This window comes from Podarcis melisellensis (genome assembly GCF_964234715.1).
Source record: "Podarcis melisellensis genome assembly, chromosome: 1".
Classification (NCBI taxonomy): Eukaryota; Metazoa; Chordata; class Lepidosauria; order Squamata; family Lacertidae; genus Podarcis; species Podarcis melisellensis.
The window spans coordinates 30,292,069-30,319,067 of record NC_138528.1 but is presented as its reverse complement, the minus strand read 5'-3'; the positions used below and the strand labels follow the sequence as shown (position 1 = coordinate 30,319,067).

Here is a 26,999-nt window from a genome sequence, read left to right as displayed (position 1 = left end):
GTAATATACTTTCCCCCAACTTCCTTGTCATGTCTAGGTACACCCAAGCAGCAATGAGTATAACCTTATGTGGACAGGATCCCATCTGAAACCCTACATTCTACGAACCCTCACAGATATTCAAAAGGTCAACCACTTCCCTAGGTAAGGGGATATGTGATGACTGCATAGAAATGCCTTTATAGAAGGGTGCAAATAAGCAGTGTGACTTGAATATGCACTATATTATTCTTCAGTCTCTCTTATAGCTTGTGTAGAAAATTGGGACAAATGAGATTTATAAATTCCCATCACCAAAGTCCTCATGCTCAGTAAAACTTTCATAAAAACACTAATAAAATAGTTTTTAAATTAAAAAATAAAATAAAATCCCTTGCCATGAGATACTTGCTCAAAGAGTTGCCTATTATTGCTTAGAATTAATGGATCTCTAGGGAAATTGGAATGAGGAACCACCACCAAGAAATCTTTCTGTAAGCTTGGTACATTCATACCATCCTTTAGAATGCCTTCAGTAGGAGAGAGTCAGTAATAATCAGTTGGTGACTGCAGACCTTTATGTTGTATTCAGACTGACAGTAGCAAGAGAGCAAGCTAGAATTGTGCAAGTTCCTTGTGCTCCTTAAAACTTGTGAGTGTTAAGGTAATTAATTTTCAAAGATCCTCACAAAGAGGCGACATCTGAAAACTGCATGTACATCTCTTCAGGTCTTATGAATTAACTCGAAAGGACAGATTGTACAAGAACATCATTCGCATGCAGCAAACCTATGGATTCAAAACCTTCCATGTGCTCCCTCAGACCTTCATTCTCCCTGCTGAATATCAAGAGTTTTGCTGTAAGTGACTGAATCAAAGTGACCAAGTATTAAGTAAAGTCGGGAAGTGTTTTTCATTTTTCATTTTATGACCTTCCTGGTGCTCCAGGCGACAAAATGTATGTCAGCTTTTGACATTGAAACTCATGATATTTCAATGACTCCCCTAGGAAAAGTCCTCCCTTAACCCTTTGAATCCTTGCAGTGGAGGTCATTCATGCATTGGGAAAACCTGGGAAATAGATATTTAAATGTGGGACATCTCTGCTCCTCCATACTAAGGCACATGACTTGGAGTCCTAAGCCTTAATTTTTAAAAAAAAAAATCACCAGCCATTCGAGTGTAGCAATTGACCGGGGGTGGTTCCCGAGCTCTGTGCTTGCTTTAGTTGGTTTGCACATAGCCATAAGCCAAACCATGGCTTATTGTGAATAAGCAAGCATGCTGGTGCACAGGGAGAGAATTGTGTCTGCTTTGCTCCTCCCCTGCTGCTGCTGCAGTACTTTAACTTAGCGTTATGTCTGAACAGGGGCTCACAAAATGTGATCGGTAACTAAAGTTTGTACTTGGCTTACCGCTTATGGTTTGGGAGAAAACAAACCACGAGCCTGGGTTTGGACATAGCTCTAAGGCAAACCATGGCTTGGGGGCTGGTAGTGCAGCAGGAGTGAAGCAGCACAAGTTTCCCTGTGCAGTGGCACACTCTATCATTTAGGCATAAGTCACAGGGGGATAGCTGTAGCTCAGTGGTCAAGTATCAGTTTTGCATGGAGGAAGTCCCAGGTTCCATCCCTGGCATCTGCAGGTAGGGCTGGGAGAGAACCCTGTTGGAAATCCTGGAGAGCTGCTGCAGGTTAGGGTGGACAATACAGATGTAGATGAGCCAATGCTCTCACTCAGAATAAGGTAGTTTTCTATGCTAAGTACAAACCAGGCAAGTGAATTTTCCAAATCCCATAATTGTTATGTGTCACTATCTGTGACCAAACGGAGTATAAAGTGAGGAGGAAAGATGCAGAATGAAAAGACACCTGTGGCAATTTTTAGCAGTTCATATAAAGACTGGCTGAAAGAGGCCCGTAAGTACTGCTGAAATTCCATTCAGTCATTGCTGGAAGCTGTGGCAATGTCTGGTAAACCTTTTGGTAAAGCATTTGATAGTGTTTGTGATTTTTATTCTTTCTCAACCAGGTTCTTATTCAAAGGATAGGGGACCCTGGATAGTGAAACCTGTGGCGTCTTCTAGAGGACGAGGTGTCTATTTGATCAACAATGTAAGCACTTAAATATACTAAGCTTGATAAGTCGCTTGCACCTTTGAGCAAGTGATAACATTTCATGATAATGTTTTGGCCTCCACATAAATGTTCAGACTGTTAGGAGCAACACACTGAGTATGGTTTATCTTGCTGCACTTGTCCTGTTCCCTGTCACTTGTATCAGTTAAGCAAATTATTAGATAGTTAGATGTTTCTTATTTGGTTTGTCAAATGCTGACAACCGAGCCTAGACAGAGCAAGCAGAGTAGCTGTTACTGTTTTGGTTGCTACTTAACATGTGCAAGAAGTCTCTTTGCTACCAAGGAAGTACAGTGGTGCCCCCCCAAGACGAACGCCTCGCAAGACGAAAAACCCGCTAGACGAAAGGGTTTTCCGTTTTGGAGGCGCTTCACAAAACGAATTCCCCTATGGGGTTGCTTCGCAAGACGAAAAAAATCTTGCATCCCCCCACGGGTTATTTTCGCTTTTTTCGCCCTTTTCTTAAGCCGCTAAGCCGCTTATCAGCTGTTCCGCTGATAAGCCGCTTAACAGCTGATCGCTGGAAGCCGCTTGACAGCTGTAGCGCTAATCCGCTAAGCTGTCAATGGGCTTGCTTCGCAAGACGAAAAAACCGCTATACGAAGAGCCTCACGGAACGGATTAATTTCGTCTTGCGAGGCACCACTGTAGTGTATAAGACCTTTGACTTGGGACATGAATGTTTTAAAACTGTGAGTGAATTTCCTGGGTGAAATTCCAGTTCCCTTTGTGCAAGCATTCCAGCTTGCCAGGTGGAACGATACCTTCTCCCATTGTGTGTCGTTCTGTGGATTCTTCTGACTCCCTAAGAGCCAATTTTTTTGAAGTGGGAGGTGCTGTGGGAGGCAGGGGGAAGTTCCATTGCGCAAGCACTAACTTTTTGTGCAGGGCTTCCCTTGACAGGGCTGATTAGGTGACTCCTGCCATATTGCCAGAGAGGTTATAGGAATATCTTTTCAGGGGTGTATCCAGTAGAAGAGGGGTAGATTCAAAAAAACTTTGTAAGTCTAGGAGCAGTTATGTTCAGGTGGTTGCTGTTCTGTGCATTCTCACCTTCTGAACTGAGATCACTCGTTTGTTGGCTAATGTTACTTTTTAACAGACACATCCCCATTCTGGCAAGTGGAGATATTTTGAGGTTCATAGTGCAAAAGTTACCATGCTTTTAGGGCAGCCACATAATGATTAGAAGGGGCTATCAGATGGTAATGGGGTCATGTTGACCATACACTCATTTGCTAGGCTAGTTGTCTGTATGGTGAGGCAAATTTTACCAAGCACTTGATCAGAAATCTGGAGAAGCAAGGGTGTGGTGACATTTTTGCTATAGGTAACTAGCTCACCTGAATCTATTGCATTCAGCACAGATTAGCACTTGGTAAATAGATTTCACCCATGGAGAACAGTGTAGCAGATTCACTGTTGACTGTTTTAACTACCTTGTCTATCACTAGTCACGAAAGGAGCCATAACGGATAGGAAAGCTTATGTGTGTGTCTCCTAAAACTAATAGGCAAACTATAAAACTGAACAGTGAGTCACTGCTTTCACTCATATATATCTCTCCTCTCCCCATATTGAAGGGGCCAGTTTGTCTCATATGTTCTCAGCCTGGCTCCTTTCCCATGGAATAAGGCAGCTGCTAGCCAAGTGCATGAAGCAACTGTTTCCAGAGCTGCACAAGGCTTTACTCTCCACTTCAAGGAAAGACATATGTGAACAAAGGGTCAGAACCTGGAGAAAGGCACTCTAAGCTTATTTCCCATAATATCTGGTTCTTCCAGGATTGTTAAACCCGCAGATCTGTCAAATGTCTTACTCCTTCTCTAGAGAGTGCTCTCTAGAATCTCATTCTTAAATCGCCTTAATCTCCTGCAGATAATAGGGGATGCTTTTGTTTCTGTGTGTCACACTAGATAAATACAAAGTTTTCCAGTTGACTGTAGTTAACTTGTTCCTACCCAAACTTATTTGAATAGTGGTTGCTACATAGGAAAGCCACTTTAGACTTGATTATCTTTATTGCTGTCAGAAACCATATCCGTGTTCTGTGCTTTCAGGATGTTGCAGCCCTCAGACTTATCCACATGCGGTCTATTCCTCATATTTTGAGCCCTTGATCATGATTTTATCACATTAGCTTTTACTATATTGAACTATCACAAGTATCATAGTTGTCGCACACAGTTCTTTTCTGTGCTCACAGTTCAAAGCCTTGGACAGAATTGCTTAGTTTGGCATTTGGACTGTTGTGCAGAAAGCATTATGTAAGGAAATTGTTTTCTTTGCTGATGTTGTGCAGCCTGAATCCTATGCATGCTTCCTAAGAAATTTGTCCCACTGTGTTTAGTGGAGGTTACTCCTAGGTAAGTCTGCATAGGATTGCAGCTTTAGTTCCTATTACAGAGTCCTCATTCACAGCAATGTGGTCAACAATTCCAGTTTGTGCTGGAAGGGAAGAATAATATTAAAAACTTGAAAGGGAGAAACACCACCACTTAATTCTGATCCAGTTTTAATATGAGAGGGAGCCCTGTGATTGTGTAGAATTATAGAATTGTAGAGTTGGGAGGGACCCTAAGGGTCAGCTAGTTCAACCCCCTGCAATGCAGGAATCTCAGCTAGATCATACAGTCTCTGCTTAAAAACGTCCAAGGAAAAAAGTCCACCACCTCTAGTGGGAGTCTGTTCCACTGCCGAACAGCTGTTACTGTCAGAAAGTTCTTCCTGATGTTTAGTCGGGATCTCCTTTCTTATCACTTAAATCCATTGGTTCAGGTCCTAGACTCCAAAGCAGGAGAAAACAAGCTTGATAATAAGCTGCATTCTATTTTGCTCTCTGATGCATTTGTATTATATGACGATCTCTGAAAATGTTGAACTTGGTGTTTGATATTTGCATATTTTTATAAACAATAACAAGGATGCGTTCATATAAAGACAATTTTGCAGCACTTAATTCTTGCTATTCTGCTCTAAGCTGCAAGTGGAATAGCAACTCTGTTTCAAGATTTCTGGAATCAAAATAACTTTCTGTAGCCATGTGGGCAATCTTATTTCTCTAGCTCCAAATGTTTTAGGGCTGGCATAGGCAAACTCTGCTCTCCAGATGTTTTGGGACTACAGTGGTACCTCTGGTTACGAACTTAATTCGTTCCATAAGGTCCATTATTAACCTGAAACCGTTCTTAACCTGAGGTACCACTTTAGCTAATGGGGCCTCCTGCTGCCACCGCGCCACCAGCACACAATTTCTGTTCTCATCTTGGGGCAAAGTTCTTAACCCGAAGTACTAGTTCTGGGTTAGCGGAGTCTGTAACCTGAAGTGTTTGTAACCCGAGGTACCACTGTACAACTCTCAGCATCCCTGACCACTGGTCCTGTTAGCTAGGGATGATGAGAGTTGTAGTCCCAAAACATCTGCAGGGCCGAGTTTTAGGGGGACAAATTTCATTCAGACGGTGGTGTGTATGTATTTAAGAGGATAAATGCTCCCTTTTCACTTGTTGCACTGCCAATTATATTTTTATCTACTCGCCCCACAGGCCTCCTGAATCTGTTCAGGGTTTTTACACAACCCCTGGAGGTGAATTTGGGAAAGGGCCCAAGGGATGTAAAGTTCCATTGAGCAAATTCTTGCACAAGTGGGACAACTTCATTGGATACGACCCAATTGCTTTTGCCACAGCGTTTGGTTAACCTAGTAATCAGGCAAACATTCCTTGCCATGCAGCAATTGGGGGATAGTGTGTTAGCATTCAGGTGTCCTGTTCCTCACTCCAATGTGCTGTCTGTTTCTTCCTGTAGCCAAGTCAGATTTCCCTTGAAGAGAACATCTTGGTCTCCCGCTACATCAACAACCCTCTACTCATAGATGGTGAGTTTGTGTCTGAGTTAACTTTTCCTTCAGGAGTTGTATGTGGAGCCTTCAGAATTTTATTTATTGATTTATTATATTTATATCCTACATTGCTTCCAAGAAGCTCAAGGCAGCATATCTGGTTCTAGCCCTCTGCCACTTTCTTTCAATAACCCTGTGAAGCACATTAGCCTGAGAGATAGCAGTCGGCCCAGTCCCCTGATGAGCTACAGAACTGAGTGGTGATTTGAACCTGGCTATTGAATAATAGGAAAACAATTCTGTTTGATTCTGTTGTGAAGCATTCACCCCATTAAAATTACAGTTGTGTCATCCAAATGCACAAAGCATCACTATTCAGGAATGCTCACTGGAAATATCTGATCTCCTGACCCTGTTGTTCTCAACTCTTAGTTAGGTTCAATTTTTGAACAATTTGTGGCCACTGAACAGTGTTGTTCCTTTTTCAGATTTCAAATTTGATGTGCGGCTATATGTTCTGGTGACATCCTATGACCCCCTTGTCATCTACCTCTATGAGGAAGGTCTGGCCAGGTAGGTGTCCGTTCTGTGTCCCATGCTGTAGAAGGCAAATATTTTGCTCCACAAAGTTGATCAGTCAGGTGTCTTAATTTAATTTTGTGACTGTCTCTTAAGATATTGAAGAGGTCTCATGGTAATTGTACTCAGCTTTTGGAAGTTGGGAATAATGAATCAATGTTTATCAAGTATCTAGATAAAAATTATTTTCTCTCATTATGAGTGCATTTCCATTCGTTTCCTGTCCTATTCTTTTCAAGCCCCAAGTGTTAGGGGCAGTCTCTAGTGGAGAATCTGCTGATCTTAGCTACTGGCTGAAATTCAAGCAGCCTCAGCAATGACAGGGAATTATGGAATATACCATATTTTTTCGAGTATAATTTGGGGATTCCAAATTAAGAAAACACCCCTTAGCACTACCCATGTATAAGACGAGCCCCAATGTTAAACCTAATTTTCTGGTAAAAAAAACCCTAGTCTTATACTGTAGATGGAAAAATACGGTATGTATTAGTGAATGAAATGCCATTTCCTGACTGTGGCCTTGAGGTGGCAGTAGTGGACTTTAAGGCTTTCATTGCCTTTCAAAGTTTTTGTCTTTCCTGAATTTGTGAGTATAGGCACAAGGGAAAGCTTTCATGACTTTGGCGCCATCAGGTTACAACTCTTTTTGTCCACATATTTCCGTCTCTGGCCAAAATGCCAAGAAACCTATACTAAAGAAACATAGGAAGGTGTTTTATACCAGGTCAGGCATGTGTCCGACCCATTATTTTAATTGAGAACTTGGTTCGAAAAGTTTAAGCATTCCACAGCCTTTCTTCAGTAGCTATATTAAGAACTCGAGGCAGTATGCAATGACTTGTAGGAAGTGGCACAACAATACTGCATGTGAGATAATATCGGATAAAAGCAGAATGTTGCTCCCCTTATACTGAATTTAGGAAGAAGTTGTGGTGTCCTTAGTATGTAGTGTTATGGGACAGTGGTCCTCTCTTGTTCGATATGGGCAAATGGGTTGCAGACTGTCTCATATATTTTGACTTGTTCCAGAGCAACTTTCCATTCTAGCTCTGGGCCTCCTTTGCAGGTAACAATCTGATACTTTAAAGTGGAAGGTATATTTGTGATGAACCTTTTTTGTCCCTGCTCCTCCTAATGATCTTGGCATTTGTCTCTTATCGCCTCACCTGAAGTAGATTTATTTATTGCATTTTTCAGAAATTACTGTCTCCTAAAGTGGCTCACATCAGTAAGAATGAGAGAGAGGCCCTGATATTAGGCATACTAACTTAAAAACAAACAAACCCACAAAAGTGAAAGGAGTGAAGGGAAAAGGTAGAGGAGGGAGACCGGTTCTTCAAGGCCAGAACAAAGTGGTGAACTATATAAGCAGGCATTTGCTTTTATTCATGCTGATCTTCCTTTACTGGTGTTCTTGCTTGAATAGCAAATGGTGGCTCTTATTTCTTTGGCTGATAGATGGGGCCAGAATGTTCTTTCCTCTTGCTTCTACAGTTCCAGGGCAATAGGCAGCTGGAGCTGAGTGTTCTTTCAGGCTGTAAAGGGGGAAGCGAACTCCCTGCAGCTGCTTCGTCTCTGGCTGATGGATGAGGCCAAGTTGGTCTCCCTCTTGCCTTGATGTTATTCCTGGGAGGCAAGGGCTGTGGCTTCCCAGTGGCCCTCGGCCCTCTGGTCAATGGCAGAAGTCACGGTATGTTTCCCTTCTGCTCTCCAATCTCGGAGCAGTTCACTTCTCAAGAGAAAGTACTTAATTGTGAGCTGATTTTTTTGGGCGGGGAGGAATCAACTTTAAACTTGAATATCACAGCACAACAAGCAGCTTCTGTGGTGCATCTTAAAAGAAGCCCGTTGTACACGATCAAAACAAAGTGCAAAAGGCTTAGATGCATGCTGGTAATTTTTTGTGTAACGTACCTTTGCAAAGTGAATGTTGTTGCCACCTCCTTTTGTAGGCTTTTGTGTTCTTTAGCAGCCTGTGCCCTTCATGTTTGCTGGTTTCGGATTGTGCGCAAACTTCTGACAGCAGTGAAGTGCCAGTAGGGGGCACTCAGGCACAGGTTATGCAAGTTTCTTCCTCAACTTACGTTTTTCTTTGTTTGGAGTCAAAGGGAAAAAGTCAGTTATTTTAAAATATCAAGTTTTAAAGAGCTATATTTTGGGGCCTAAACTCTTCCCGGCAGACATTTGTAGTTGGACCAGTGCTGCTCTGCGGAGAAAACGCAGAGTCGTTTTGTGGAAATACAATGGGTTGAGCAGAAAACCAAATGTGCTTGAGAGGGGCCCCAGAAGGAGAAGGGGTGGGAAAAGGACGTGGCTGCGCAACTATGCTCTGAAACGAAGGAGCAGGCAGCAGAACCTCCCAGTGCCTGACAGTGTGCTGCTTTCCTGTTCCCTAAGCCCCCCAGTGCCCTCTCCTTTGGTAGTCCTGCTTGCTAATTAGCACTGGCTCCATGGAGATATTTACCTTTTCTCTGCTGGATTCCTGTGGTTTCCAAAGAATTCAGGTACTTACTGTGAGCCAAGGAATTCACATTACCTCATAGACTGTGTTGTGGCCAGAGCCTGTTACAGCAGCCCAGTCCCCTTTTCAGTAACCCCTGCCTGGCAGGCCCTTGATGTTTGGGGAATGTAGCTAACTTAAGCAGTGGGGGGATTGCAGTTGGTCTCATGATCCTCCTTTCTCTCTCCCCCCACCTCCTAGGTTATAGCAAACATATTAGTTTTGAGCAACAGTATTTTGTACTTCTTGCTACTACTGAGCATGCCTCGATCGGTTAAGCTAGTATGAAGCAGAATACCACTATTGGTTTCCTACATTGAAGAGCGTTGGGCATATTGACAGGATATAAGAATGTTGGTGCTATTTGTAGTTGTGCATGTGAAGTAGTAGCTAGAATTTGAAAATGGTTCTTCATTTTTTTGTAAGTGGCTTAGAAACTTTTTTGTAGTAAGCAACTAATTATAATAATAGAATTGTAGGGTTGTAGAGTTGGAAGGGACCGCGAGGGTCATCTAGTCCAACCCCCTGCAATGCAGGGATCTTTTGCCCATTGTGGGGCTTGAACCCACGGCCTTGTGATTAAGAGTCTCATACTCTACAAGTAATAAATTACCGTATTTTTCGCTCTATAACACGCACCAGACCATAACACGCACGTAGTTTTTAGAGGAGGAAAACAAGGAAAAAATATTCTAAACAAAATAGTGGATATATGATTTTTGTGGTTCATGCTGTGGCCACAGACATGTGATCTGACAGTGAGTTTGGAGTAGCCCAATGCAAAAATCCTGAGGATCCATGTGGATCCATGCTTTGTAACCACGGAGGAGGGAAGGAAGGGGAACCATGGATCCTCTGCTCACGACTGCAGCAGATCCCCACTACCACCCGCAGGCATTCGCTCCATAGCACGCATAGACATTTCCCCTTACTTTCTAGGAGGAAAAAAAGTGAGTGTTATGGTGCAAAAAATACGGTATGTACCCATTAGGAGATTACATAGATCTGACTGAAGAAGTATGGAGAATTTGGAGTGGCATTCAAAATGGTACACTGGGCCAAGTTGTTTGTGTTTATATACAGTCTTTCCTCCTGTAGGAGCCCAGGGGGTGCACAGCAATGTTACAATACAAAAATCAAAGTAAAACTCCTTAAAGCTTGATTGTCTAAAACAAGAAGCCTAATGTAATGCAGCCAGCCCACCATACCAGCTACTGGCTTCCTGGGCTTATTTAGGTTCCCACAGCCCAGATGAATAAATATGTTTCGTTGGCATCTGAAAATTTTCAGTGTGGGAAACCTCATAGAGGAAATTCCATAACCAGGGTGCCACTACCATGAAGGCTCGGTCTTGGGCAACCAGCTTACAGGCTATACCTGGTGGTAGAACCATTAGCAGGACCTCTTCTGCTGATCTCAAAGCAGGAGTCAGTTTGGAGACCAACAGACTTATGGGGAAGAGCTCTCCCCACTTTAATTTCCTTGGCACGGTTTATATACCATAATGCCATTTGTGTGTCCTCATTCAATTTAAGTTCCATCATTCGTTTGCAATAATATTGGATTTTCCATAAAACTTTGAGTTGCTAATTAATTTGCATCGAATTTTCTGATGCCCCTGAGCATGATCTGATTTAACGTGTTTATTTTACTGGTATTTAGAACACTAGGCTAAAAATGCTGAAACTGCCAAGCTGGCCTAATAAATTATTTGCATTTGGTATCCCTCAATTGTTCCTAATTAACTTAAGAAACAGAACATTTTTTTAGTTGAAAAATAAAGCATTGACAAATTTTCCACTCCACATTCCTGTTCAATTGTTATTCCTGTGTCCATATGGAGTTAAATGGTTTAAAAGTCATTTAAACTGCTTCCTGCATTGAGGATGGGGTCCTTCAAAATTAGTTCACATAAGTCCAATTATGTGACACAAACAGAAAAAATAATCAATCAAAGATGGTTCCTGTTACTGATGTTGGCAGAACAGATAATGAATTCAGTCACACTGCTGTTTCTAAATGTATGTGTGTTTCCTGGATAAGACTGCAAATAGCCCATTGCAATTTGGTAATGGATAAGAGACTGTGAAAAAGAGATGATAGCAATTTCTGATATGGTGTGATGAGGGATGGGTTTGGGGAGGAAGCATGGAAGTTGGCAGCTAGCTTTCATCAGATGTATAGGTGAGGCGAGAAAGTAATATTTAGCCATTCCCCAAGCTCTAGATAAAAGATGATGGGACAATTGGCCTGCTATGCTTTGAATTATTGTTGTAGTCTTGGTTCTTGTTTTGTAGGTTTGCAACTGTGAGATATGACCAGGGAGCAAAGAATATTAAGAACCAGTTCATGCATTTAACAAACTACAGTGTCAACAAGAAGAGTGGTGACTATGTCAGGTACTTGAGAAGTTTTTGAGTTTTCAGTTGTCCAGAGAAAAGCAGCCAAAGCCATGATATTTATTTAAATATATTTTTATCCTGCCTGTTACACCCTGCCCTCACAAAGTAGCTTACAGCAGTTAATATATATAATACATTGAATAATGAAGCACTAAAAAACAAAACTAGTGTTTTGTTGTGCCTGTCTTAAATTGATGCAGACACTGATTTAGAGACCACCTTAACCCAGTAGATCTCTGTGGTCTGCGGGAAGGTTTCTTCTGCAAGCTTCAAAGATCTCAGCCGCCCCCTCTGTGGTAACTTGGATCAGTCTTTTTTAGTGTGGCTGCCTCTGTTCTGCGGAACAGCATTACTGTTGAGATATGACAGACATCCACTTTTGGCACTTTCCAGAAACAGTTGAAGACATTCTTGTTCCTACAGGCTTTCCCAGTTGAATTTACCACAAGTCTCTATTTTGTATTGTCTTAGCTTTGTTTTAAAGGTATTGGCTGTTTTGTGTAACTTTTTTTTGCTGTTTTTATTGAACTTTCCCTTGAAATGCTTGCCTAGAAGGTGATTAATAAAATACTAGTAATGGTGATGATGATCTATGATTCTGTGTGCTACTTGTAAGACTTGACCCAAATTGTTTATTTCTGTTAAACATTTGTCAAAACTTGTAAATTGACATTTAAACAGAAATATGAGACATTATACTGAAGTTCCTGAAAGTGTGAAATCTATTTCTTTGGTCATAGCTGTGATGACCCTGAAGTGGAAGATTATGGGAACAAATGGAGTATGAGTGCAATGCTGAGGTATCTGAAACAGGAAGGGAAAGATACTACAGGTGAGTAGAGAACTTGTTACCCCCAGAACAGCACATGATAGGAAGAGAGGAGGGGTAATTCCGTCTGGCAAGCAAAAATTCTTGCTCTGACGGAACAATCAGAAAAGTGTGAGGTTGAATACTTCCCATGTGTCTTTTGTAAACACACTATTCCCTATGTAGTATTTACTTTATTAAGTGAATGCCTTTCATCTTGGAATTCTGTATTTTATTGGACAGTTTCTTTTCCTCACATTTGATTGATTTACTGATAGCATCATGAATGAGCAATGCAAAAGTGAAGAGTCAATGCCTATTTTGCTTTCGTTTTCATGTGGGAATTGAAATGGCTTACAATTAATATATACACAGGTGGTTTGGCCAGACTAAGACATGAGCATTCTGATGTACTTAAAAATTTTTGGATCAACTTTGTGTTTGTCTGAAATCTTGAAAGTGATAGACGATAGTCTGCAACAGAAATGGACAAATTATTTATTCATGTGGGGTCACTAGTCTCCAGACAGTGGTATTGAGGCCAAGAGAATATTTTTTGGCACAGTGGTTAGGTTCCATAATAAAACTGATGCTTCCTAAAGGTTTTACATAGCTTTTGTGCTTGGGCATAGCAATACATACAAATGTGTACAATTGCTGATAGTCAAGAAAAGCTATAACATTAAAGTGGAATACCTTTCTTGAAAAGCAGCAAGTTTACAAACTTTTTATTTTTCCACGGAATGAAAGTGTAGGCAAATATATTAGGGGTTTCATTAAAAAATAATGATAGGGCTAACAGGGACTGGAACTAATTGCCTTGGGGGCTGTCATTTGGTTGTCCTAGTTTAGAAGAGGCACAACTTGCAAAAGTTGTGGAATTCTGTCCCTTCCCCACGGAGGTTCGCCTGGCACCTTCATTATATAGCTTTTGTTGTATATGCTGAAGACACACCTCTTTACCTTGGCCTTTACCTCTTGAGTTATATATTTTGAAGACCCACTCTAGCTGTGATTGTAATTAGTTTTAAACTGTTTTTATGCTGTATTTTATATTGCTGTAACGAGCCCTGGGACCTTCTGATGAAGGGTGGGTAATAAATCTAATAATTAATAATAATTATAATAAGCAATAACATTTTATGTTGTACCTCAAAACTAGAATATTACTTTACTTGGTTTTAATTCTTATACTTTGGTTGGTATTTATGGGGTACCTATAAGCAAGTCTCCTAATTCTTTCCTACAAGTTTCTTTTAAAGTTCCCTTGTGGGCGTGCTCTTATGAGCTGGCTGTTGTTGATGCTCATGTTCTTATGTGTCTTTGTTTCAATATCACAGGTTAAAAATCCTCATATCAAATTTCTCATTCTTTTTTCGCTTTACCCTTTTCTCCTTCCAGCTCTGATGGCCAGTGTAGAGGATCTGATAATAAAGACAATACTTTCAGCTGAACTGGTAATAGCTGCTGCCTGCAAAGCCTTTCTCCCACACCGAGGTGTTTGTTTTGGTAAGGAAATGAAGGCACCTCATCTGTTGTATGTAGTTTCTCTGACAATGCAATCCTATATGTGTCTAGTCAGAAGTATGTTATATTGAGTTCAGAGGAACTTTTATTTCCAGGTAAGTGTGAAAGGATTCCAGCCTTATGGTGGAATTCAGTATAGCACTAAGTGGGGTATGCATGAGGATGGGGACAAGGTCTACTCATGCAATGGGACATGCCCAGTGTGTGTCATGACATCATGCGCACTGCCTAGTCTCGGAACCTGACTTCCATTGACACAGGAAGTCAGGTTCTGAGACCTCACAAGGCCTTGGATGTGACTCCTGGTGCTTCGTGAAGCACCGGAAGTTACAACAGGGGCCCTGCAGTGTGGGTGCTGAGTACCCATGACAATTTTTTGTGTGGGTGCTCAGGCACCCAGAGCCCCCTATAGTTGGCACCCCTGCCTCAACCCTCCAGAGCAAATTTAAGGGGTGCACAGGGGGAAGCCCCATTGTACTAGCACACCTCGTTCCCCACATCCAACAACTTAGTTGAATCTCCCCCTTCAGTGTTTCTTCTTCCTCGGGTCATATTTTGAAGGGAGTATGGGTAATTTGCACTTCATACTAGATCATTAATGGACAAAGAATGGACCAGACACCTTCTGTAGACCATATGAAGTTGTAAGCAGCTGTTCTTTGAATGATGCCACACATGGTCACAACATGGGTGGCTGGTTTGTTGCTTGTGTACGTCCACTGCGGCATTGGCTGCTGTCAAAGAACAACTGTAACAGGTAAGCTGCTTTGTTTTTCTTAGTAATGTAATATGGGCAGGATGCCAGCAATTAAATTAACATGCAAGGTTTAAAATGCAAGAGAATGTTCATCTGTTCAGTGCATGGATGACCTAGAGGGTGCATTCCGCTAGTAAAAGTGTAACAAAAAAAGCACTCAACTTATTAATGAAAGACTAGGAATGGCAGCAGCTGTGAGATGGAAAACTTAATCCTTTTTTTAAAAAAGAAAAGAAAAGAAAAGCATATTTCTTGTTCACAGTTTGAAAATGTGCATCAGATTTCTCCTGAAATAAGAGAGCTTCAATGATGCTTTAAAAACAGAAGGAATTGAATTGGCGTCATTGTCCCCGCTCTTTATGATCTCTTGGGTCTCTCTGCTTCTCGTGGCATTTTGTTTCTTTTTGTCTTGCACTTGGTTGCTTTTGTGTCCTGGTTGTTGTTTTTTTGGGGGGAGGGAGAGCAGTCTAGGTTGGTGATTATTCAACCTGGTGAGTGTGGTATTGCCCAATGCTTTCTCCTAACCCTGGTTCCGCAGCGGGTGGGGGAGGATCACTGGCTCCTCCCCAGGACTTGAGTTGAAAGGGGAGCTGAGATATGCTTTGACTGCATTCTTGCCAGGTGCATGTGCAGAGCCAAAGCGAGCCTCCACTTCGGCCTCTCCTCCTTGGCTCTGAACTTGAGGAACATGGTGGAGACATGTGGGTTTGCCTCTGCTAGGCACTCTGAGCTTGGAAGATGCTGCTGGAGCAGAAGAACTTGACACATCTCCGACTTCCCTTGCTTTGAGATGAAGATGAAACAGGGAAGCTTGTTTCTGTGTTTACATACATAGTTTTATTTGTATGTCGCCTTTCCATAGCTTACAACATGAAAAAATATATAACTACAACAGAACAAAAGTAGTCACAAACCATAAATAAAACATTAAAAAATACACAACCACATAAACCACAAGATCTAAAATAAAGACACAAAAAAAGAACAGCAACAAGTCCCACCAAACAACCCACCCCAGCCCAAGAGGGTGTTCAGCAGCCTCAGCTTTTGTAGCTGGGGTCAATCAAGGCCCTGCTCTCCCAGACCAGGTGGAAAAGGCCTGCAAGAAGGGAAGCAGATCTTCCTGGCTGTTTGTTGAGTGCTTGTAGGATCCAGAACGAAACCAAGGCTCCACAAACCCCCTCCAGTAATAAAGCAGTGACGAGGCTTCTTGTATGGTGAGGAATGCCTCACACTTCTCCCCAGCTCCAAGCTTGGAGCTAAAGAGCGAGGTAGAGGATGGTAACTAATCTTGTACGTTTGAGACATGCAGCATTAGGTCAAGGACAAGATCTGTCCTATTGGAGGAGGGACATAATATTGATGAAGACTCAGGCTTCCTCAACCTCGGCCCTCCAGATGTTTTGAGACTACAGTTCCCACCATCCCTGACCACTGGTCCTGCTAGCTAGGGATCATGGGAGTTGTGGGCCAAAAACATCTGGAGGGCCAAGGTTGAAGAAGCCTGATGAAGACAAATATTTGAAAGCCAGCCATACATTGTCCACCCTGGCCCCAATTTTATCTCAGTTATTAAAATAATTAACTCAAATGTAAGAACATAACATATTTCCTTTCTGGATTAGATCAACAATCCATCTATTTGTAATACTCACTTTCCTCCAGTGCCTAACCAGATGCTCCTGGAAGCTCAGAAACTGAGCGTAATTGTCATTGCTGTCTCCTGTTGAGTATAATTAGAAATACGCTGTCTTGAGTATTTCAATTATTATGGCGATCTTCCATGTATTTGTCAAATCCTTTTTAAAGCTATTTAGGTTAGTGGTTGTTGCAGCCGTCTGTAGCACTGAATCCCACAATGCCTATCAGTTGCATTGGGTAGCCCAGAGCTGTAGTTGAAATTAATGAAAAAGCTGAAATTACTCTCCAGTACAATGTCCATATCACTCCTTGTTCTTGTCTTTCTTAGGCCTCTCTCATAATGACACACTACCCCAATGATTTTAGTTCTTCTTTCTTAACACCCCCCCCCCCCAGTTTTCTCCAGCTTTGCAGAACTACCCACAATATTTTAAATACTGGAGCAAACAGCCTTTTGGAGCTCTTCAGAACTTATGAAGCACTGTACACTTGGCTCAGATCCTGATCTAAGAATAAATTGCATCTGAACGGTGTGCCTAGAATTCTCAGGGTATCCATCCCAATGCTGTGGATTTCCCCACATGCCAAATGGATAGCTTTGAATCACTAACTTCTTATTCCACCATTAAATTTTATCCAGCACCTGAACCTCACTATTGTCAGGCTAGGATAAATCCACTGATGGTAGCTGCAAAGGTGTGAATTGCACTATCTGTCGTCCATAAAAACTGGGAAATGTCCTTATGATGTAAAAATGACTAAGTGAAAATTCACAGAATGCTTGCACCTCACAAGCGTGCCTCTTTCACAGATTTAGCATTTTTGAGGGAAAGTGCGTTGCTTTCGTTTGGGTTTTTTCTGGGCTTGTGTTTGGATGGTCATACCACATGGCGGCGATAGAGCTCACATCTGGCAGCGCTTTTGATTGGAGTTATGTGCTGGCAAAGATTGGAAGACTTGCTGGCAAGAAACCTGGGAATGTTTCCAAAAAAGCAACGGATGGTACCAGTTTGTGCCTTCTCCCACTTTCTAGTACCTGTTTCTCAACCTTCCCTTTGGCAGCAACCTATTGCTTCCTGCAGCCTTATGCGTAAATACAGGACAGACGCTGCAGAGCTGGGAATTGTAGAACCCAGAAGCATTTCATTCCCTATTTATTAAGGCTGCTCAGGCCTACTAGACTAAAAGTGAAGAACCCTCTAGCTCAGGATATAGATACTAGAGCTGTCAATTACATTAAAAGTACAGACTTGATTAAAGTTGGGTGGCGGTAGGTCCCAGAAGAGCTGGAACAGAGTATGAGCAATACCAAGTCCTGTGACAGCTACTGGTCCTGTATGCTTTGCTATTTGGAACTCATAACCAAATCTGGAGAGTAGGGAGCAACCTTCTTGCTGCAGTAGCTGATGTGCATGGGCTTTTGCCCTCCCCCTCGGAGAAGAAAGGTGTAAAGCAGTACTAAGCCTCATTCATGGGATCTTGGTGTCAGCAGGAGTGTGTGGGCAAGGAGTCCAGAGGTCCCTTGCTGCTAAAGAAGAAAGGTGGATACATGATGAAACAGCAGCTAATCAGAAGTCAGAATCGTGTTGCAGAGTGTGGAATGTGTGTTGGGGTTTATGGAAACAGGAATAAAAACTCCATGGGCAGTGTGGATGAATGAATGAATGGGGAAAGCCAGCACCAGTGATTCCAGCATCCAAGACAGTGGTGCAAGTTGCTGTTTTGGTATCTGCCTCAGATATCAGAATGCTTGCGGCCAGTCTTGTTTACTAGCCAATGTCTCATACAGGGATTGAGGTTCACCATCAGCCTTCTGAGTTGTCCTGTTCCTCCATTAGGAAGTTGCTCACAAGGAGTTTGTGGTTCTAGGACAATGGTGTGGAACCACTTTGGTCTGGAGGCCTGGAGCCAAAATTTGCCAAACTTCTGTAGGCCACATTGGTTTTTTGCAGCCAAGACTTTACCTTTGGTGCTGTTTGAATTTGACTATTGTGCTGCTTTCAAAAGAGGTCGGATATGCTTGGGAGTAATCACTTGCTTCTGAGTGTCTCTGATACCCTGTCATGCTGCCTTTGGCAGATACGTTGCCCAAATCAAACAATGCCAACCCAAAGGTAAAACTTTGGCTGCAGAGGGAAGTTCTTTTGCAATCATGGCTTGAATTTGGCACTGTTTGCAGCCTTTGCTTGGCTGAAATGGGCAGGCTTGGTGGGCCTATGTAGACCCACAGGCCAGAGGTTCCCCACTGCTGTCCTAGGACTACTAATAATTGTATGTGAGGTGTCTTTTTCCCAAGGCTAAACAAGCTTGTTAAGCACATTAAGCACAGCTTACAAAAGTAACATTCACAACTTTTCATATCATTTGCACAAACATTGTAGAGGCAGGTGATGAACCTTTCCCCCTTTTTTGATAAAGAATCCATGACCATCTGTCATGGATGCTTTAGCTGAGATTCCTGCATTGCAGGGGGTTGGACTAGATGACCCTTGGGTTTCACTTCCAACTCTATGATTCTATGAAATGGTGTGTATATTCAGCTCTCTAGTGTAACAGCTGTGGTTTGGAGCATGCACTATAAAACAAATAGCGGCATTTGAAAGTGACTCTGTTCAGTGCCAAGAATATTTTAAACGTGCAAACTGCCTAAACCAAGGCATATTAAACAATGTGCATAAATCCTTAGTTTGCATAGTTCATTTTTGCTTCTATAAGTCATGGGGCCGGGTGGAGGGTTCTATGCAGGACCTGCCTACAAATTCTATGACCACCAGGGGTGCCTATTCAGACTTTCCCTCAGAGATTGCAGCAGGCATTGCTTGCATAAATTCTTTTTACAGATGGGCAGAAACGTATTGTTTTAATTACAGTTCACATGTTTTATCACAATGTTGATTACTGCATCCAGTGGCAAATTACACATGCGCGCTGTAGTTGTTGAATAAAGAGAACCAAAATTATAGGATCCCTAGTTACCATTTGGTGATTCCAGCTTTTCAAACAGTATTTTCCATTTTTACTTTTTCCTGTGATCAGTCAAACCTTGGTTCCCTAAACCGATCTGTTTTGGAACGTTTCGGCTCCCAAACACCAAAAACCCGAAAGTAAATGCTCCAGTTTTTGAACGTTTTTCAGAAGCCAAATGGCTTCCGGGAATCCCCCCCTTTTTCCTCCCCATTGACTTTGCTGACTGCCCTTTGATCCTCTATCGTTGAACGTTTCGGAAGTCGAACGGACTTCCGGAACAGATTACGTTCAGCAACCGAGGTTTGACTGTAATTGAATAATTATTTGCTGGTTATCTGCAATGCCAGTCCTGTCCTCTACTCTCTAGCTCCTTTCCACTCTTTTGTGAATTATGCTACCCAGGATTCTTCCTCTCTTATCTCATTCTGAATCTACCAGACTTTGCAATATGCACATTTTCTGATTTGGAGCTTGTACAGAGTTGCTTTGGAATCTTCTGTTTTATTTTCAAGCACCTAGAAGTGGTTGCACATGAATTTAGGGTCCTAAATTAACCCAAGTAGGAGATTTCTGCACAAATCTTAAAAGGAAAACATGGGGATGAAATATTCCTATTTGGCTAGTAATATTTGCTTGATTTGCCTCCCAAATGCCTTGGACTCTATAGCTATTAATCCTTGAATCTTGAGGCACACAGTAGTCTCTCATCATACACAGAGTTAAGCTTTGAACAGGGGGAGGAAAGCCAAAGTAACCTCAATTAGTATAATGTATTTTTATCTTCAGTGAGGGTTATTTCCCCTTGCAAACGCTAACCAGCTTGACATTGGGAGATACAACTTAAATTGCAGCCCTAGGTGGTCTGGCTGTAGCTTCCCTGGAGATTGCAGGTATTATGTATACATCCTGACCAGGCATTAATTTGGCAGGTAGTCTGGAAAATGCCACTGCGTTGTATTCTAATGTGAAAGCTGTGTTTAGCATCTGCATTGAGTGGAAAGAGGTTCTGCATTTTGAGGAAAAAAGGACAACTGGCAAGTGGGAGTTGGAATAAACCAACTTCATATAGGATCATGCCCCTTAATGTGGTAAATATAGTCTTGGGAGATGATCAAAAAGCTTTTTTTTTTTTGCTTGGCAGAACTAGCTTATTCCCATTTGTACAACTTCTGGAGGGTTACAGAGGCATCTATGAGTTAAACAAGGGAGAGTGGGAGCTTTCAGCACTCCAAGCAGACCATTACAGAAGTGATTCAGCAGGAGGAGGCGGCAGGAGACTGGTATATTCCGGTCCAGGCCTATTAAAGGTTTCATTGTTTTGACTTCTGGAGTCTGCTTCTGGGTGGGCATCGAAAAGCCCCATTATGGCATATATTGAGTCCTGCTTTGAAGCACTGAATTTTTTCCCTAGGGGGAAAAGGGAAGAGATGGTGAGAAGGCACTAAGTTCATTTTCTGACTCATTCGCCACTGCTGCACCCACAGCATAGGTCTGGCGCAAGTATAATCCTATCACAGTCCCGTATATCACTCTCATAATCACTGATATAGGTAATGTAGCACTATAAACTACCCAGAGAATGTTAGTTATTGAGCAGGAAAGAAAGAAATGGAGGACTGAACACCAGAAGTCTTTTAAAGCTCAAATGAGACCATAAACACTGAGAAATTGTTTTACATTGCTGAATTGTAACCCATTTGTTCTTTGTCAAAGCGATAAAAGAACATGCAGAGGCTTAGGGGTTAGTAGTTGTTCAAGAAAAATGCAACAACCTTTGCATACAGTAGATTTATTAGTTAAGCAGAGTGAGCTCAATATATGACTATAATAACTGGGGAGAAGGGGAGAGCAAGGAAAGGTATTTGATTTATTTATTCATTAAAGGTGTTTTAATACAGACATACAATCATATCCCCATGGTACTTACTTAAACTAAGCTGTCATTTTCCAGTCTTGGAAATTAGAGAACACATGTGGTTCAGTAAAAGATTAGAGTATGAAGTTGTGTCATGATCGTACTGCTGAAATTATTCATTGAATGATGTATGTTCTTTTAAGCTGAAGTGGCGAATGGAACAAATGACTGCAATGTTCTTCCCCTGAAAACCACCATAAAGAAAGTATTGGGAGCAACCATTTAAAGCCTTGGCCCCTTAATCTGCAGAGAAACTCAATGCTTAATTTATTCTATGTCAGGCAAAAAGGTGTGTGTGTAGAGAGAGCTTTTATTGTGTGGTCCTTTTTTGCCACACTAGAGTTGGAGTAGATGTTGCTCTGAGCCCTGAAAAGACCAAAAGTGCTTTCAAGACTTTGAATGCCCTACACAGTTTTCTCACAGGCTAAGGTAGCCTTCCCCAACCTGGTGCCCTCCAGATGTTTTGGATGGTAATTCCTATCAACCCTAGCCAGTGTATCCAGGGTGATGGGAGTTGTAGCCCAACATGTACGAGAACACAAGAAAGCCTGCTGAATTGGACCGGTGTCCTCTCTAGTCCAGCATCCTGTTCTCACAGTGGCCAACCAGATGTCTGTGGGAAGCAAACAGGTAGGACCTGAAAGTAAGAGCAGTCTCCCCTCCAGTGGTTTCCAGCAACTGGTTTAAGAGCATACTGTCTTCGACAGTGAAAGAGGAACATAGCTGTCATGGCTAGTAGCCAATGATAGCCTTATCCTTTATGAATGTGTCTAATCCTCTTCTAAAGCTGTCCACGTTGGTGACCATCACTTGTGAGAGTGAACTCCATAGATTAATTATGTGTTATGTGAAGAAGTTATTTCTTTTGTCTGTCCTGTATCTTCCAACATTCAACGTCATTGGATGGCCTAATGTTCTACCACTGTGAAGACAGATACAACCAATTTGTTCAGGTTCTCCACAGTCTCTGCAGAGGGATCTTTAGCATACCCTTGACTTCTGTAATCTAAAGGTCCAACTGCCTCACTAGCCTGTCTCATGCTGCTCAATGTATTTAAATTATTATTTTTTGTTTATTTATTTTAGCTCCCCTGATTCTTTTGTGCTCCCCTGATTCTTTTTTATCATCTGTTATTGCCTTTTTGCACTTCTGTAGCCAAAGTTTGTGTTCTCTTTAGCTCTTATTTGGACAAGAGTGTCATTTTTATCTCTTAACAGCTTCTTAACTCTACTTGTGAAGCACGCTGGCAACCTACTGGCTTGATAGTACTTTTCCTGGTGTATATTCCAGCTGTGCTTCTAATAATGTGATTTTAAATAACTCACAAATATTTGGGAGGGATTGGCGTCTCTTGACTTTGTAGTTGGGGCACCAACCAACGATGTACCTAGGAGCAGCACAAAACTATATGCCTGCTGTTTCAGAGAAAATTCTATTCTATCACGCAACCCAATTCCTGCATCTGGGAAACACCCATCTAGAGGGTCTCAAGTCTTGTCATGATTCAGTTGCACTTCACTAGCCCTCATCCAGCCCATGACTACATCCAGGCACCAGTTTAGGATATGCACTATTCTCCTGATTTACCATATTTTTTGCTCCATTGGACGCAGTTTTTCCCCTCCAAAAATTGAGAGGAAATGTGTGTGCGTCCTATGGAGCGAATGCAGGCTTGTGCCATAGCCGCGCGCAACCCCTCCGGCATGGAGAGGCTGCACAGGGCTATGGCTTCTTTAGCCCTGCGCAGCCTCTCCCAGCAGGGAGGGATTGCGCGGGGCTAAAGAGGAAGCCAAAGCAGCCAGCGGGATCCATTCTGCTTGCTGCCTTGGCTTGTTCCATAGCCGCGCACAACCCCTCTGGCAGGGAGAGGTTGTGCGCAGCCTGTACGTTGGTCTTTGGGGCTGGGGGGGGGGAGATTTTTTTTATTGATTTCCCCGTCTAAAAACTAGGTGTGCCCTATGGTGTGAAAAATACAGTAGATGTTACAGAGAAATAAAGATAGAATCTATGAAATTTGGGTTTCAGTATTTGTATAAGGACAAGTATTAGTACTGATTTCCCTCACTCTCCTTATTGCACATGGTACTTCTCGAGGCAACCAGGATTATTTCTTGCTAAGGGGAAGAAGATCTCCCAAAATATTTCTCATAAGGATCTTGGAGGTCAGTTTGCGAGCTCCTCTAACAAGAAGAAGCTCAGGGGAAAAGACGTTGCCTTCTGAACTCATATCAAACCATGGAGAAAGGCTGTGAATGTGAAATAGCCATTTGTTGTTTGTAGTTTCTGGTACAAGTGGAATGTTAGGAAAACATCTGAGGAAACATGATCTTCAGTTTGCTTCCATTTCCCCCTTTAACGTCAGTGGTGCAATATGAGCAGTCAGGGCTGATGTTGCAGGATGAGAGGAGATATCCCAGAGCATTGCCGTCCTTTAATCAATCTGCTTTCTTTAATCCCTTTACAAAGGGAAAGCGACACTGTGAAGCCTGGCTGTGTCAAGCAGCTGCAGAGAAGGTGCCTGGGTTTCTTGAACGGTGCTTAACTATCCCTTTTCTTGGGACTCCACGACTGCTCTCTGTACTTTGCATTAGCTGGGATGTTCTCCAGAATGGTAGCAAACATTTTATGATCGCTATCTGAATATGATGCATCTTTCTATAAAAATTGTGCCTGCTATAGGCCTTATGTTAGGGAATAGTGGTGCGAGTTCAAAAATACAAAGCTGTAACTTGTGATCCAAAGAGTTTACTATGTGGATATGATGCCAGAAGAACAATGTATACTGAGATAGGACAGTGTCGTGTCCTCCAGGTCCTTTTGGACTCCAGTTCCCATAATCCTTGATTACTGACCATGCTGACTAGGACTGATGGGAGTAGGAGTTCAGCAACATCTGAAGGACACTGTGTTGGGTATGCCTTTCAAATACAAAGGAGCAGTTATGATAATGCCTAATAAAGGTGGTGGTGGTGGTGGTGGTGGTGGTGGTGGTGGTGGTGTGTGTGTGTGTGTGTAGGTGTAGAAATAGAAAGAGAAACATGAAAACTTCAGAAGGGGAGAAACTCATGGGGGGGGAGGAAATAGTGTGATGAAGAAATGAATAATGAAGCATATGGAGAAAACAACTGAGTTTAGGAAAGCCTGACTTCTAGCAAAAGGGGAAATAGCTGTATTACATATTAAAACATGAGTTATCTCTGGGTCTAGAGGACCAAGGGTGCAGCTACTGTTGACAACTTTTTGCAGTTACTATGAAGTTGTTTTTTACCAGAGAGCGAGTCTCTTGCTGAGAATTGTGAACAATCTGTTGCATGCTGTGACAAATAAAAGGTGCACTTCCCACTAATAAACTGAATTTGGGAAAAGAACCTGAGTATTTGGAATTTTGTAACAGCCATGGAAGGAGGACTCAAAACACAGAGCATTTGAAGACCTCTTACTCCAGTGCACAGAAAAAAAGAATTGGGTAATACAAACATCTGTTTGTAGAGTATAAAGACCTCCTTTGTGTGCTTTTTTCCCATGGGAACATCAATACAAGTATTAATACATGTGCCAGAAAGGCTGTGTTCCTCAAGGTATGAATGACAGCTCAAGTGTGTTGTGTTCAGCTTGTGTATGTGACTGGGCAGAAAAAGAACATAAAGAAACCATAATGGGAGCTGGGGGTTTATTATGAGAAAAGAAAAATATTTCTAGCGTTCTGCAGCGGTTGAAAGGAAAGCGTAATACTAGGGGAAATACAAAGGGATACAAAGTAGGCTCTGGTATTCACATTCTAGGGCTTTGTTCTATTGAGGGCTGCATTTCTGGGGGGTAATTTGTTGGGGGCTGCACACTGGTGGTAGGTGGGGCCAGAGCCAAAAGCAGTAACATTTGCAGTCTTGCAGGATTGCATAGCAGTCTCTGTCTCTCTCTCTCTCTCTCTCTCTCTCTCTCTCTCTCTCTCTCTCTCTCTCTCTCTCCCTCCCCCTCTCCCTCTCCCTCTCCGCCCCCACTCTTCCAAGGTCCAATTCAGCTTTCCTCTCTTTTCTCCTCTAGTAACATACAGGTCAGAACTGATTGCTTGCAGAAGCTTCTCCCTCGATCCTGTCCATTTTGGCTCTGTCCATTTCTATCCATCCACCCCCTACCCCATCATTCTCCAGGCTTCTTTTCACCCCACAGTTCAGTGTAAGAAATTCCTATAGCCATAGGTGTGTGCATATGCATGCATATACCCTTTTCCCGCCCCTGCATTGATGTGAGAACAAAGGGCATTCAATGGAAGCCTTCCTGTAGGGAGGGAGAAGAGCAAGGCCAAAATTTGATGCCCCAGCTGTCTTCCCAAAGCCAGCTGAGTGAGGCATAGGGCTTTGGGAAGAGGGCAGAAGGCTCTGGCAGAGTCCTAGAGCCCTCCCACATCCTTCCCAAAGCTGGGAAAGCGCTAACTAAGCTTTGGGAAGGAGGTGGGAGGACTTGAGGACTCTGTCAGAGTCCTCACACCTCATTCCCAGAGCCCAGCACCTTGCTTACCTGGCTTTGAGAAGCCAGTGTGAGGGCTGCAGCAGGTAGGTGTGTGTGTGTGTGTGTGTGTGTGTGTGTGCGCGCGCGCGCGCATGCATGCACCAAAGACCTCAAGGGTGTTGAACCACCCTGCTCCACCCCCTTGTCTCAAAATGGAAAAATCAAGACTGAGCAGTAGTTTTCCAAGCCAGAGAATCTTAACTTTGACTTATTTAGTAATGGCTTCACAGCCACCTCCTTTAGTCATGTGGGCACCCTACTCTTCTTTGGAGAGGTTTGCAGCACCTCTGAAATCCATGTGCCCAGCCTCGTCCTCGCCAACCTTAACAGCCAGGGAGTACACATTAGGCCTCAAACCTCCAAGTAGCTTATCTATGTGTTTTGTTTTGCTTTTCAGTTGCACAAGCTAAAAAGCATTATAACTAGGCATGGGGGAGGAATTAGTTCAGTCTGCTTTCCATCACCCCTTCATTCTAAGCAGAGCCTAGGACCTTGACAGGACCACTGACTGAAATTGCAGGAGCATTTGTCAGGAAAATTTGTATCTTGGGGTGGATTGTTCCCACTGGTCCACTACCCCCTTCATAGGCAGGCGCTCTCTCTCTCTCTCTCTCTCTCTCTCTCTCTCTCTCTCTCTCTCGTAAAAACCTTTCTAAAGGTACAAGGTATGACCAGTGGCAGGCCTCAAAAATGGGGGGGGGGGTATTGGTTGTAAGAGCAGCATGGGTAAACTTTATTTTCTTCTCTTGACTCTCTTTCCCCCGTTTCTAACTCATACTTATTGGTGTAGGCTGAAATGATGTCTGGATCGCTTAATTTTGCAAATGCTTAGAAAAACTAGATTCTGATGTCTGAAAAGATGGGGTTCTGGAAGACATGCCTTGTTTCCACCCCCTTTATTCTGTGGCCATTGTTCTGCATTCCCTTTTTGAAGCTTTCTATTTCATTAGGGCTTTTCCTGAACTTTAACTGGACAAAAGCATGCAGATGCCTCTATTGTGGGACTGGACATGTATATTTCTAAAAACAAAGAACCAGGAAGCAGTGACAAAATATAGCACCAGTACATCTTCATTCCAAAGCAAGAGCCAGAATCTTAAAGGTGGAGCAATTGTGGCCACAGCATATTCAAAACTGGCCATGGTAATCTGTATCACACTTTTAAAGAAATGAGCAAGCATCACCACATTTCTCATGTGGTGAAATACTCTATATTTATCCACAGTCCCTTGTTTTGATGTTGGTTCGATTCCTTGAAAATACAATTGCGCCACCACGAAATACTTTGTGTGTGCTTTGTTTCAGAGCTTTATGGCTTTGACGTCCTCATTGATTCTTCTCTCAAGCCTTGGCTACTGGAAGTGAACCTATCCCCTTCCCTGGCCTGGTAAGGAGTTATTGAGAAAGATGGAATTTGAAATGACTACCATCTATT

General features: G+C 42.5%; 1 protein-coding gene across 4 annotated transcripts in view; it reads left to right on the top strand.

Moving 5' to 3' along the window:
- The window catches only part of TTLL5 (tubulin tyrosine ligase like 5), a 108,458-nt gene that overhangs the window by 8,584 nt on the left and 72,875 nt on the right, over positions 1-26,999 (top strand). For all 4 annotated transcript variants that reach the window (XM_081909118.1, XM_081909120.1, XM_081909119.1 and 1 more), the window contains exons 5-13: positions 38-144; positions 709-839; positions 2,011-2,093; positions 5,925-5,994; positions 6,447-6,531; positions 11,338-11,439; positions 12,183-12,274; positions 13,652-13,759; positions 26,870-26,951. In XM_081909118.1, coding sequence (XP_081765244.1) covers positions 38-144; positions 709-839; positions 2,011-2,093; positions 5,925-5,994; positions 6,447-6,531; positions 11,338-11,439; positions 12,183-12,274; positions 13,652-13,759; positions 26,870-26,951 — 860 coding nt within the window. The remainder of the gene's footprint in view (positions 1-37; positions 145-708; positions 840-2,010; positions 2,094-5,924; positions 5,995-6,446; positions 6,532-11,337; positions 11,440-12,182; positions 12,275-13,651; positions 13,760-26,869; positions 26,952-26,999) is intronic.